Source organism: Watersipora subatra, chromosome 3, assembly GCF_963576615.1.
Source record: "Watersipora subatra chromosome 3, tzWatSuba1.1, whole genome shotgun sequence".
Classification (NCBI taxonomy): domain Eukaryota; kingdom Metazoa; phylum Bryozoa; class Gymnolaemata; order Cheilostomatida; family Watersiporidae; genus Watersipora; species Watersipora subatra.
Window position 1 is genome coordinate 71,373,260 of NC_088710.1, and position 13,967 is coordinate 71,387,226.

The 13,967-nt window shown below is 35.0% G+C and overlaps 1 protein-coding gene across 1 annotated transcript; it reads left to right on the plus strand.

Moving 5' to 3' along the window:
- Positions 1–10,528: 10,528 nt before the first annotated feature.
- LOC137391589 (uncharacterized) lies at positions 10,529–12,875 on the plus strand. The gene is made up of 2 exons (XM_068078102.1): positions 10,529–10,834; positions 12,124–12,875. Exons 1-2 carry the CDS (start codon positions 10,564–10,566, stop codon positions 12,282–12,284), a joined length of 432 nt encoding a protein of 143 aa, XP_067934203.1. The 5' UTR covers positions 10,529–10,563; the 3' UTR covers positions 12,285–12,875.
- Positions 12,876–13,967: the final 1,092 nt, after the last annotated feature.

The window sequence follows — 13,967 nt, forward strand, 5'->3', positions numbered from 1 at the left end:
TCAAGTATCCTAATGTTTTTTTAACACAGGGTTTTATGTTCGACAAAATATAAATTCTTTTTATAACTAAAATGCTATTTCTTACTAGAAGTCAACTTATACAAATAAAAAGCCATAGAAACGCCATATGCTGAAAAATGTTAATCTAACATAATTGCAATGCAGCAGGTCCGAGTCCAACAGTATTTTTGTGTAATGTTATTATAGCAAGAGTTTTATTAGAGTATTTCATGATTCAAAAAGCTGATTTATTATTGGCTACAATTATAATGTGAGTACTGTGTGACCTTTAAAGACATCGACATATATACTGATGAAAAGTGTTTTGTTATATAGTACTAACAACTGTGTGCTAGAAATATCTAAACAATACAATTTCTATGCAAGTGTGAGCCGATATAAAACAGTATCATCAACTCACTCTTGCTATAACAGTACTCAAAGAACACCAACTGATGGAAATGCAGTGACTGAGTGTGTTGATGAAACCTTAGCAAACCTGAGACATATGCTATTGCCTCCTCTCTCTCCTTGACCAAAGCACCAATTTATCCACAATGATTAGAGGTGCTACTAAAGTGAACATCGAAAGCCAGAGGGCTTCATACCTGACAGTTGCTATGCGTGTGTAAAATTTCTAAGGGATAATATACTGTAATGTAAATATGAGAAAGAACTCCTGCCACCATATTGTACATACAACTAATTCATACTACCATCTAGGAGTATCAATTGGAGCAATACTACTAGCACAATGTAGGATGGTCTTACGCATAGATTCCCTTGCACAATTGTAGTATTTCTAGAAGCTGCTTAATTGGTTTGCAAGAATGAGCAACACCGTTAGTTGTTTTAGTTATTTTACTAGTCGTTATTTTACTAGTCGTTTATTTTTTAGTCGTTTGCTAAAAACAATTTAAACATTTCTTTTAATTTTAGGTGAGCTGTTAAGGAATCAAAGTGTAAAGGCAAGATTGGGAAGAGCTGTTATTGGACAAATTCATTCAATTCGAGTTCAGCGAAACCACCTTGTTCATGACCTATATGGAACTAAGTTGGCTACATTTGTTAGACAACAACTCGTTTATGCATACAACAGCGTAGCAAGAGATCTTATGATAAGATGATTAATGTATACGGTGAAAAGAAACAAACCTTATTAACCCTTGTTGACCCGAACTGCTAGCAAACTTTAATTTAGCGCTGCAATGCATACATCTAGTTCTGAAAATGAAGATGTCTAGCAACTCAACCAACAGTTGTTACCAAACACAATATTAGTAACGCTAAAATTTGTTTATGCTGTATAACTATATAGCTGAACGGTTATATAGCTGTGTAGCCGTATGGTTGTATAGTTGTATAGCTATATAGGTGTATAATAGCTGTATGGTTGTATAGTTGTATAGCTATATAGGTGTATAATAGCTGTATGGTTGTATTGCTGTATAGCTGTAAAGCTGCATAGCTGTATGCTATGTAACTGTATAGTTGTATAACAATATAGTTGTATAGCTGTATAGCTGGGTATACTTTATATATGAAAAGTAGGTTCAGATAATGGCTGCTGCTCGACTAAAGCTCTGAGTTTGGTTTTGTGATTACCCAGATGAAAAAACAGATGCAAACCCAGAGCGACACTTTACCAGTTTTACAGAGTACACCAGAGCAGAACAAGCAGAACAGAGCTTGTACATAATATATCAGAACAAACCTGTACATAATATATCAGAACAAACCTGTACATAATACATCTGAACAAACCTGTACATAATATATCAGTGTAAGTCCAATAAAATAAATAAGCCTAAAAAAAATTAATTTTTTCGCTATATTATTATTTATATTAGCTGTCGTTGTCGATTATTGTAATTCACATTATTCTTGCTCATATGCTTTCATTATAGTCTATTATTATACATTCATAATGTTGTAGGTGAAAAAACATGCATAAAATATTAAGTATAGTTTATCATTAGCTTATGCAAGTGTTCATGTTTTCTACACCTTATTTTTACTACGATTGTGTGAACAGATTACCCATGAGAATGAAGTAAGTTTGTCCAAGGGATTTGTCCTTCCTTAAACAGGGACAATTCCCAAACAACAGCCACCACATATTAATATCAACAAACATTATTTTTATGCAAAATACTGTCAGGCCTGAAGCAACTACCAGAAATAACAAATTAAACTAAAACAGAACCTTACTAGTCAAATCATTGAAGTAGCACAAAATATTTAATTATAAATAATAGAGGTTTTTCAACACTCACAACCAATATACTCAGTTATCCAGCTTTGAGTGACCTTGGCTCTATACTCGCTGACCTTGGCTCTAAACTCGCTGACCTACACTAATCCATGTTATGTACTATAGGTAAAGGGATCTATTACACTAATCCTTGTTATGTACTATAGGTAAAGGGATCTATTACACTAATCCATGTTATGTATTATAGGTAAAGGGATCTATTGCACTAATCCATGTTATGTACTACAGGTAAAGGGATCTATTACACTAATCCATGTTATGTATTATAGACAAAAGAATCTATTAGACTAATCCATGTTATGTACTATAGGTAAAGGGATCTATTACACTAATCCAGGTTATGTACTATAGGTAAAGGAATCTATTACACTAATCCATGTTATGTACTATAGGTAAAGGGATCTATTGCACTAATCCATGTTATGTACTATAGGTAAAGGGATCTATTACACTAATCTATGTTATGTATTATAGGTAAAGGGATCTATTGCACTAATCCATGTTATGTACTACAGGTAAAGGGATCTATTACACTAATCCATGTTATGTACTATAAGTGAAGGGATCTATTACACTAATCCATGTTATGTATTATAGGTAAAGGGATCTATTGCACTAATCCATGTTATGTACTACAGGTAAAGGGATCTATTACACTAACCCATGTTATGTACTATAGGTGAAGGGATCTATTACACTAATCCATGTTATGTATTATAGGTAAAGGGATCTATTGCACTAATCCATGTTATGTACTACAGGTAAAGGGATCTATTACACTAATCCATGTTATGTACTATAGGTGAAGGGATCTATTACACTAATCCATGTTATGTATTATAGGTAAAGGGATCTATTGCACTAATCCATGTTATGTACTACAGGTAAAGGGATCTATTACACTAATCCATGTTATGTACTATAGGTGAAGGGATCTATTACACTAATCCATGTTATGTATTATAGGTAAAAAGATCTATTACACTAATCCATGTTATGTACTATAGGTGAAGGGATCAATCACACTAATCCATGTTATGTACTATAGGTAAAGGGATCTATTACACGATACCATGTTATGGACTATAGGTAAAGGGGTCTATTACACTAATCCATGTTATGTATTATAGGTAAAGGGATCTATTACACTAATTCGTGTCATGTTGTCCCAAAGAGATCTATTTAGTTCTAAGCTTCAGCAAATCATGCTATTGAAATTGGTAGTTAAACAAAATGTATATTATTGTGATGCAGGTGGACCCGGTTGGATTGACAAGTTGACTCTAATTCCTATTTACTATGAAATGATTAAAGACACAATTAGTCGCTAGCTGTTGCCTTTTTTCCTTTTTTGTTTTATGATTGGGACATTTATGATGGGGGCATCTTACATTACGACATAAGTTGAAAAGATTTTATGTCTAGAATGAAATGATCGCCATTAAAGTAATATATATATAACATAATTTATTCTACCGATTTATCACACCTTTTCTTTGCACATAAGGCTGCAGCCGGAGGTACTTATAACACATGAATTTGATGAGTTTCATGTACTACATTTGATACTAAAAATAACTCTGTTACTCACATTATCTAAGATAAAACAATGATGACTAATTGAAGCAGTTAAAAGGGTCACTTGTAGCACTTTGCAGTTTCATGAATAGTGATGATTCTTTCATCATTAGTCTATCCAAACTTTTCTTTTTGTCGGAATAGTTTTTGTGATTGTTTGAGTACAGTTACTTAGTTGTATTAACTATAGAATTTGACAATGATTGAATAAATTCATTGATTTTAGCACCGGCATTTCAGTCCGTCAATATTAAGTAATAGCTGTTGGTGTGGAGTCGCACAATGGGCAATGCTTGTACGAATTCTAATCATGTACAGCCTTTAGTTTCTGAGTCAATTCATACAAGACATCTTCCTACACAGAAAGCGCAACATCCAAGCACTCAAAACTTCCAACAGCAATGTTACAATGGAAGGTCAGAGGTTGAACTAGAAAGAACTGAAGACTTTCAAAAGCAACGTTATAATGGAAGGTCAGAGGTTGAACTAGAAAGAACTGAAGACTTCCACTATTATGCCAATGGTAGTCGTTCAACTTCACAAAAACAAACTCAAAAACATTTTCAACAGCAGGTTTATGATGTCAAATCTCGTCCTGCCTCAAGAAAGCCAACGACAGATGGCCATGACCCCAATGACATTCTCATGGTTGTAAGAATGGCAAATCAAATTGAAGCGGCGCTGAGAAACAATTTTGGAGCAAGTGGAAACAACCTCTGTGAGTAAACTACATATTGTATTATAGCCAAATTATTACAATCTGCAAGACAACTGACAATCACAAACAGGTTGGTCTTTGAACCAACTATTTTACTGCAATCTGTAATCTCAATCTAATTGGACAATCATTGAAAAATATTCTAACGTTAAATAATTCTACACATGATCAACTCACTTTTGCCATGACAGTATTTGTACAAGTCGCACTGATAGAAATGTAATGAGTGTGTTGATGAAATCCTGGCAAACCTAAGGCATATGCTATTGCCTACTCTCTCCCCTCTACCAATGCACCAACCAATCCACATTGATTAGAGGTACTACGAAAGTGAACATCGAAAGCCAGATGGCTTCATACCTGACAGTTGCTATGTGTGTGTGCGCGTGTGCGCGCGCGTGTGCGCGCGCGTGTGCGCGTGCGTGCGTGGGTGTGCGTGTGTGTGTGTGACTTCTAATGAATAAGACAATGTAAACAAGAGAAAGAACTCCTTCTACCATATTGTACATACAACTAATTCATACTACCATCTAGGAGTATCAATTGGAGCAATATTACTAGCACAATGTAGGATGGCCTTACGCATAGATTCCCTGGCACGGTGGTAGTAATCCTAGCAGCTGCCTAATGTGATAGCAAGAATGAGCAACACAGTTGTTGATTTACTCCATCAGTTTGCTAAAAACAATTAAAACCTTCATTTTGATTTTAGTTGAGCTGCTAACGGGTCCTAATAATGGGCATGTAAAGGCAAGATTGGGAAGATCTGTTATGAGCCAAATTCATACAATTCGAGTTCAGCGAAACGACCTTGTTCATGACCTCAATGAAAGCAGGTTGCATCCATTTACCAGGCAGCAACTCATTTATGCGTACAACAGCGTAGCAAGAGATCTTATGATAAGATGATTAATGTATATGGCGAGGAAAGAATCAGAAAACTGTATTAACCTTATTGACCCGTATTATTGGCAAACTTTAATTTACATGTACCTCTGTAACATGTACTTCTGCAACATGTAGCTCTGCAACATGTACCTCTGCAACATGTACCTCTGCAACATGTACCTCTGCAACATGTAGCTCTGCAACATGTAGCTCTGCAACATGTAGCTCTGCAACATGTACCTCTGCAACATGTACCTCTGCAACATGTACCTCTGCAACATGTACCTCTGCAACATGTACCTCTGCAACATGTACCTCTGCAACATGTACCTCTGCAACATGTACCTCTGCAACATGTACCTCTGCAACATGTAGCTCTAAAAATGAGTATTTCTAGCTAATCAACCAGCAGTTGCATCCAAATGCAATATTTGTAATGTCAAAGTAAATTCTTGCTAAACAGTTGCATAGCTGCATAGCTATACAGCTATATGGCTGTATGGTAGTATAGCTGCATATAGCTGTATAGCTTCACGGTTGTATACCTGTATAGCTATAAGTTGTATAGCTATATACAACAGTATGATTGTATATAACTGATATATAAACTGGTAGAGCTGCATGCTCTACCAATTTTACAGAGTACACCAGAACAGACCTGTACATAATATATCAGATCAAACCTGTACATAATATATCAGAACAAACCTGTACATAATATATCAGAACAATCCTGTACATAATATATCAGAACAGACCTGTATATAATATATCAGAACAAACCTGTACATAATAAACCAGAACAGACCTGTACATAATATATCAGAACAAGCCTGTACATAATATATCAGAACAATCCTGTACATAATATACTAGAACAAACCTGTTCATAATATATCCGAAAAAACTTGTACATAATATATCAGAACAAACCTGTACATAATATATCAGAACAATCCTAAACATAATATATCAAAACAGACCTGTACATAATGTATCAGAACAGACCTGTACATAGTATACCGCAACAAGCCTGTACATAATATACTAGAACAAACCTGTACATAATATATCCGAACAAACTTGTACATAGTATATCAGAACAAACCTGTACATAATATATCAGAACAAACCTGTACATAATATATCAGAACCAACCTGTACATAACATACCAGAACAAACCTGTACATAATATATCAGAACAAGCCTGTACCGAATATATCAGAACAAATCTGTACGTAATATATCAGAACAGACCTGTACATAATATACCAGAACAAACCTGTACATAATATATCAGAACAGGCCTGTACATAACATACCAGAACAAATCTGTACGTAATATATCAGAACAGACCTGGACATAATATACCAGAACAAACCTGTACGTAATATATCAGAACAGATCTGTACATATTATACCGGGACAAACCTGTACATAATATATCAAAACAGACCTGTGCATAATATATCAGAACAGACCTGTACGTAATACATCAGAACAAACCTGTACATAATATATCAGAACAAACCTGTACATAATATATCAGAACAGACATGTACATAATATACCGCAACAAGCCTGTACATAATATACTAGAACAAACTTGTACATAATATATCAGAACAAACTTGTACATAATATATCAGAACAAACCTGTACATAATATATCAGAACAAACCTGTACATAATATACCAGAACAGACCTGTACATAATATATCAGAACAAGCCTGGACATAATATATCAGAACAATCCTGTACATAATATACCAGAACAGACCTGTACATAATATATCAGAACAAACCTGTACATCATATATCAGAACAGCTCTGTACATAATATACCGGAACAAACCTGTAAATAATATATCAAAACAGACCTGTGCATAATATATCAGAACGGACCTGTACGTAATACATCAGAACAAACCTGTACATAATATATCAGAACAAACCTGTACACAATATATCAGAACAGACCTGTACATAATATACCGCAACAAGCCTGTACATAATATACTAGAACAAACCTGTACATAATATATCAGAACAAACTTGTACATAATATATCAGAACAAACCTGTACATAATATACCAGAACAAACCTGTACATAATATACCAGAACAAACCTGTACATAATATACCAGAACAAACCTGTACATAATATACCAGAACAAACCTGTACATAATATACCAGAATAAACCTGTACATAATGTACCAGAACAAACCTGTACATAATAGATCCGTTTATGTACTATTTCATGTTTTCTACAACTCATTCTTACTACTTGGCTATAGTGTGAACACCCACGAGAATGGAACAAGTTGGTCCTGGGGATTTGTCCTTCCTTAAACAGAGACAATTCCCAAACAACAGCCACCATTTGTATTAATATCAACAAACATTATTTTTATGCAAAATACTGTCAGACCTGAAGCGACTACCAAAAATAACAAATTGAACTAAGACAGAAACTTACTAGTCAAATCACTGAAGTAGCACAAAATATTTAATCATAAATAATAGAGGTTTTTCAACACTCACAACCAATAATATTGGTTGTGAGTGTTATTGTGATACTCAGTGATAACTGAGTATATTATACTCAGTTATCCAGCTTTGAGTGACCTTGGCTCTATACTCAGTGACCTTGGCTCTATACTCGCTGACCTCGGTTTATACTTATGAACCTTTTTATCCTCATTGACCTTCAATCTATACTTGTTCATATTACTTCCATACGCTTTGATTTTTGTTTATACACTGGAGCTTTGGTTCTATACTTAGTGACTTGTTCTCTACTTAATGACCCTAGCTCTGAACTCATTGACCACGGATTGAAATTTGCTCACATTGGTACTATACTTATCAGGTTTAGTTGTTCACTCGGTGAATTTTATTCTAACTTTATTGACCTTGGTTCTATAACTGTTGACCTTGGTTTCATAATCAGTGACCTTGGTTCTATATTAAGTGACATTTCCTTTATTGTCAGCCCTTGGTAGTATCTAAGATTTTAATGAATCTGGTCACTCAATGGTATAAGGTTGTTCATCAAGCTTTGTCATGTTAATTAAGAAGTATTCAAGTAAAATGTACTATCAGCTTATACTATTACTGTCACAACTATCAGCTTATACTATTACTGTCACAACTATCAATTTATACTATTACTGTCACAACTATCAGCTTATACTATTACTGTCACAACTATCAATTTATACTATTACTGTCACAACTATCAGCTTATACTAGTACTGTCACAACTATCAATTTATACTATTACTGTCACAACTATCAGCTTATACTATTACTGTCACAACTATCAATTTATACTATTACTGTCACAACTATCAATTTATACTATTACTGTCACAACTATCAATTTATACTATTACTGTCACAACTATCAATTTATACTATTACTGTCACAACTATCAATTTATACTATTACTGTCACAACTATCAATTTATACTAGTACTGTCACAACTATCAATTTATACTAGTACTGTCACAACTATCAATTTATACTATTACTGTCACAACTATCAATTTATACTATTACTGTCACAACTATCAGCTTATACTATTACTGTCACAACTATCAATTTATACTATTACTGTCACAACTATCAATTTATACTAGTACTGTCACAACTATCAATTTATACTAGTACTGTCACAACTATCAATTTATACTATTACTGTCACAACTATCAATTTATACTATTACTGTCACAACTATCAGCTTATACTATTACTGTCACAACTATCAATTTATACTATTACTGTCACAACTATCAGCTTATACTATTACTGTCACAACTATCAGCTTATACTAGTACTGTCACAACTATCAATTTATACTATTACTGTCACAACTATCAATTTATACTATTACTGTCACAACTATCAGCTTATACTATTACTGTCACAACTATCAATTTATACTATTACTGTCACAACTATCAATTTATACTATTACTGTCACAACTATCAATTTATACTATTACTGTCACAACTATCAATTTATACTATTACTGTCACAACTATCAATTTATACTATTACTGTCACAACTATCAATTTATACTAGTACTGTCACAACTATCAATTTATACTAGTACTGTCACAAATATCAATTTATACTATTACTGTCACAACTATCAATTTATACTATTACTGTCACAACTATCAGCTTATACTATTACTGTCACAACTATCAATTTATACTATTACTGTCACAACTATCAATTTATACTAGTACTGTCACAACTATCAATTTATACTAGTACTGTCACAACTATCAATTTATACTATTACTGTCACAACTATCAATTTATACTATTACTGTCACAACTATCAGCTTATACTATTACTGTCACAACTATCAATTTATACTATTACTGTCACAACTATCAGCTTATACTATTACTGTCACAACTATCAACTTATGCTAGTACTGTCACAACTATCAACCTATACTAGTAATGTCGCAACTATCAGCTAATGCTAGTACTGTTACAACTATCAGCTAATGCTAGTACTGCTACAACTATCAGCTTATACTAGTACTGTCACAGCTATCAACTTATACTAGTACTGTCACAACTATCAGCTTATACTATTACTGTCACAACATCAGCTTATAATAGTACTGTCACAGCTATCAGCTTATGCTAGTTGGCAACACTTGCTTGTAAAATGATTTCATTACTAACATGTGGCGACTGAGTGAAATGCTCAAGGTTCATAGTACAGCTTTTAAGAAAACTCTTTGACAAAAGTTTTGGTTATCACAAAGCATCAGTTTTTGCAAAGCTTGTGTACAATTACTAGAAAGAGAGCAGTTGTCAGCAGCCTACCAACAAGGAAATAAACAGTACGTTGCTATCAGAATATGACACCCTTACCTAACTGAATAAAAGATATGAAGCGTGTATAGTCTAGCGTTACGACTGCACTTTTTGGCAAACAATTCGGATAGGTTGGCTCAGATAACTTTAGTAAACATAGTAATAGTTAGGTCAAAGCCTTAAAAAGTTGCCTAATGGATAAATGCCAGTAAGCTGAGCAGAGCAGCGCTAGCAGTCTAAGCGATGGGATGCTTTGAGAGTAAACCAGGAAAGGATTATGTCGATTATGGACCACAAGCTGTACAGAGATATGGCAATAGCCAAACGGTTCAGCAGACGCCCGTAGTAAGCTCAGTACAGACAGCTGGAAGAGGTGAAACATCGAACAACTCGGGGCAACGAGCAGGTGTACGCAAGTCTTATCCAGAAAACGACTTTGAGTTGATTATTACACTAAGCGTAGAAATAGAAGGCATTTTAAAGAAGAAGTATGAAGCAACTGGCAAAGGACTAGGTAAGTAGCCACTAGTTATGAGCCTACAGCTCTGATGTTTTAGTTGTGTCTATAATTATCTCTTACTATTATCATATCATTATTATTATACTTTGCAGTCCTTTGCAAAAAGTAACATACTAAGGGTAATACAAAGCAACTATTGAACATTTGACTTGTAATACTTAGTAGCTATTTCCACCAGTTGCATCGGTGCAAGATTGATGTTGCACTAACGATGTCCAAGCACCAAGGAACACAATCCTCATGTGTGAGCTACTTGCACTCAACTATTCAAAGAGATCTGCAGGACGCAATCACGCTGGAGCAATTGCATCTAGCAGGAGTGATGTATTAGAACTGCATTGCGCCATCGTATTACAATTTGCATTGCAAGTTGTAATTCTGCAGCGCATTACAGCTTTATAACGCGCAGGAGGCATTCACTACTACAGCAACTGGGCTCCTACTGTAAATTGGCCACAGCGATGCACTGTACATTTATTTCCGTGACACATTTCCTGAAACCCAGCATTTCATGCATTCGTAAATGTGCATTCTTGAAAACTTAAAACTGCATGTATACTGCGGCTGAGCAATAGTGTTGATACTGATGATAGTGTTGGTAGTTGATACTGCAGATCAACTGACACTGCTGGTTTTTTAAGCATCTGTACTTCATTGCACAAAATTGTCGGATGCTATGTTTAGCAAGCCCATGAAATTGCCCTCCAACTCCAATATCATTTTGAAATAAGGAGTCAGACATTATCATTATTCTAATCAACGAGAATGTAGTTATTGTATTGTATTCTCATTAACGTTATACATGTATATTAAAACCATAATAGTTTTCCATTTAAATCATAAACAAGTACAGCATACTAATTGTGGTGCCAAAGTCAACTCAATACTTGATTCTGTTATGCTTTTCATGACGAAGTGCGGTGCATGTTTGCAGTAATGCAAAAGTTCCTCCTGCATCTAGCCCTTCAGAACTCGCACTAGCAACATTACTACTGCATTTAGCACTGCACAATGTGCAGTAGGCAATACTACTCCTATACTATAAATAGTTGTCCTGTGTGTATACTGCGTACTTTACAATAGTAAAAGTATGCAATGCAATTATACTGCATGGCTGTGACATGCTTACTACTGCACTAGTAATGCAACTACCCAGATATCCAGGCCAAAATTTATTGCAACTGCAATGCATTTTACATACTGCTCACAACCCTGGTATTTAGTCTGCAGGCACTTACTATCATATAAACGCGTGTGACCAGTGATATCCACATTTGATTTAGGGGAGCTCATCAACAGTGTACAGCATCGGTTGGATAAGGACTTGGTTAGGCGACTGAGAGCTATAAACGCAGTGCGCAACACACTCGCTCACCAGGGAAAACCACCACCCAGCACAAATAAATATAAAGCAAATTATGAAGCCGTTATCAGGCGGCTTTAAGTGCTGCCAATTGAAGGCATTGCGTATAGAGACCAGGATATGATGATGTAATCACACCAAGTCTCAACTTTTGCTTTTTAAATGCATTTTGTTAAAATACCAAAGGATTGAGTGTAGTTCTCTGCCGCACCAACAGCATAAACAATCTTGAGTCCTAACAATTTTATGGATTTCTTAGCTACGGTGTTATTTGCTAGTTATACAGATAACCTTGATTTCACGAGTTGATCTGTTTGTATATTCTAAACTTATGAAATATTTCTTCTCACCATTTCAGTATAACTAATATTTACCATCAGTTGAGTCTGAGCTACAGGTTGCTGTACCTTAAAGCAGAGATGACGAGCTCCAGTTTGAATAAGTTATGTTTAATGTAGAACATCTGACCAGCTAAATAGGATATTGACCAGTGATCTACTGAAATGTTGCTCAGTTAAATGCACAACTTCATATCTGTAATTGTTGAAACTAGCTTACCTGGATTAGACCATTTCATGGTCACCTATATTGTTTTATTACTCATCCTATTGTCCTTTTATCTTGCTATAAGTAGCTGACTCACACGTCAGCGCGAATATAATCCTCACTATATGCTTGTATATACTGTATACAAGCTAGCTATACTTGGCACAGATTGGGAATGATTGAATGAAAGGTAATTAATATTCTTCATCCATCAGCTTATGCATTTGTGTAAGTCACTTAGCATCATGCATTGTCATACTGGGCTGTCAACTGCAGATAGTTGGGTTACAACTTCCAAATCCTAGCAGTGTGTACTAAATCTGTAACCATACTCTAAGCGCAGTATTAGGAATATGATCATAGTACGTGTTAAAATGCTTGTCTATTAGATCTGCGTACTTAGATACTATTTATACTGAGAATAGTACATGCTAGTTGGGGTACAAAGGTATTTATGCGCAAACAAGGCAGCAAATGTCGTTCATTTGGGCCAATTGAGTATAGAGGGGAACAGGTACAGCATACATATTAATTAATAGGGAAGAACAGCTGGACACAAAAAGTTTGTATCATGTTTGTACAAAAACTTGGTAGAACCAATGAATATAAGCTGATCATTGTGCTCTATATAGGAATAGTTTTGCGGGTCACGTACAAAGCAATTGACAGACCACTTATATACCGGGCACTCGAATAGAATACATTCCTTAGTTGAGCTATACCCGTAATTGTTGTTATCGTAAGCACGTACAGTGGGACTCCCGGTGATAGGAAATATTGATTGGATACAGCTGGAGAAGATAAAAGATCTCTTCGTAAGCTTTTTATCAGCGACATTTGTTTAAAAGCCGAGGATGAACACAACCTACACGCCTGTGGTATCTAGCAATCGGCCATCCAATCCATCTTCAGTTCTCATCTTTTATTAGCAACTGATACACTGGCAATCCAAACGCGGTGAGAAATCGTCATGTGTAACGACTATAAGCATAGTTATCACAAGCTGCAGTGAGGCGTTACCGGTGCAGATGGTAACACACTTGAATGGAAATCTCAATGTCAGAGTTTGAATCCGATGTATGGCCAATCTTTTTCCTACCAATCATGGATTAAGACAAATGGACAGTTATTACAGAAGAGAAAGTTATATCCGGTAATAATTGATCTGCAGGTGTTTGTTAAAATGCTTATTATAAGATTGACTAAAGAATCATGATG

Bases quoted from the DNA above. Each gene is read 5' to 3' on its own strand.
- LOC137391589 (XM_068078102.1), top strand. From the start codon at position 10,564: ATGGGATGCTTTGAGAGTAAACCAGGAAAGGATTATGTCGATTATGGA. The intron at 10,835-12,123 runs GTAAGTAGCCAC...CATTTGATTTAG, and splicing joins AGCAACTGGCAAAGGACTAG to GGGAGCTCATCAACAGTGTA.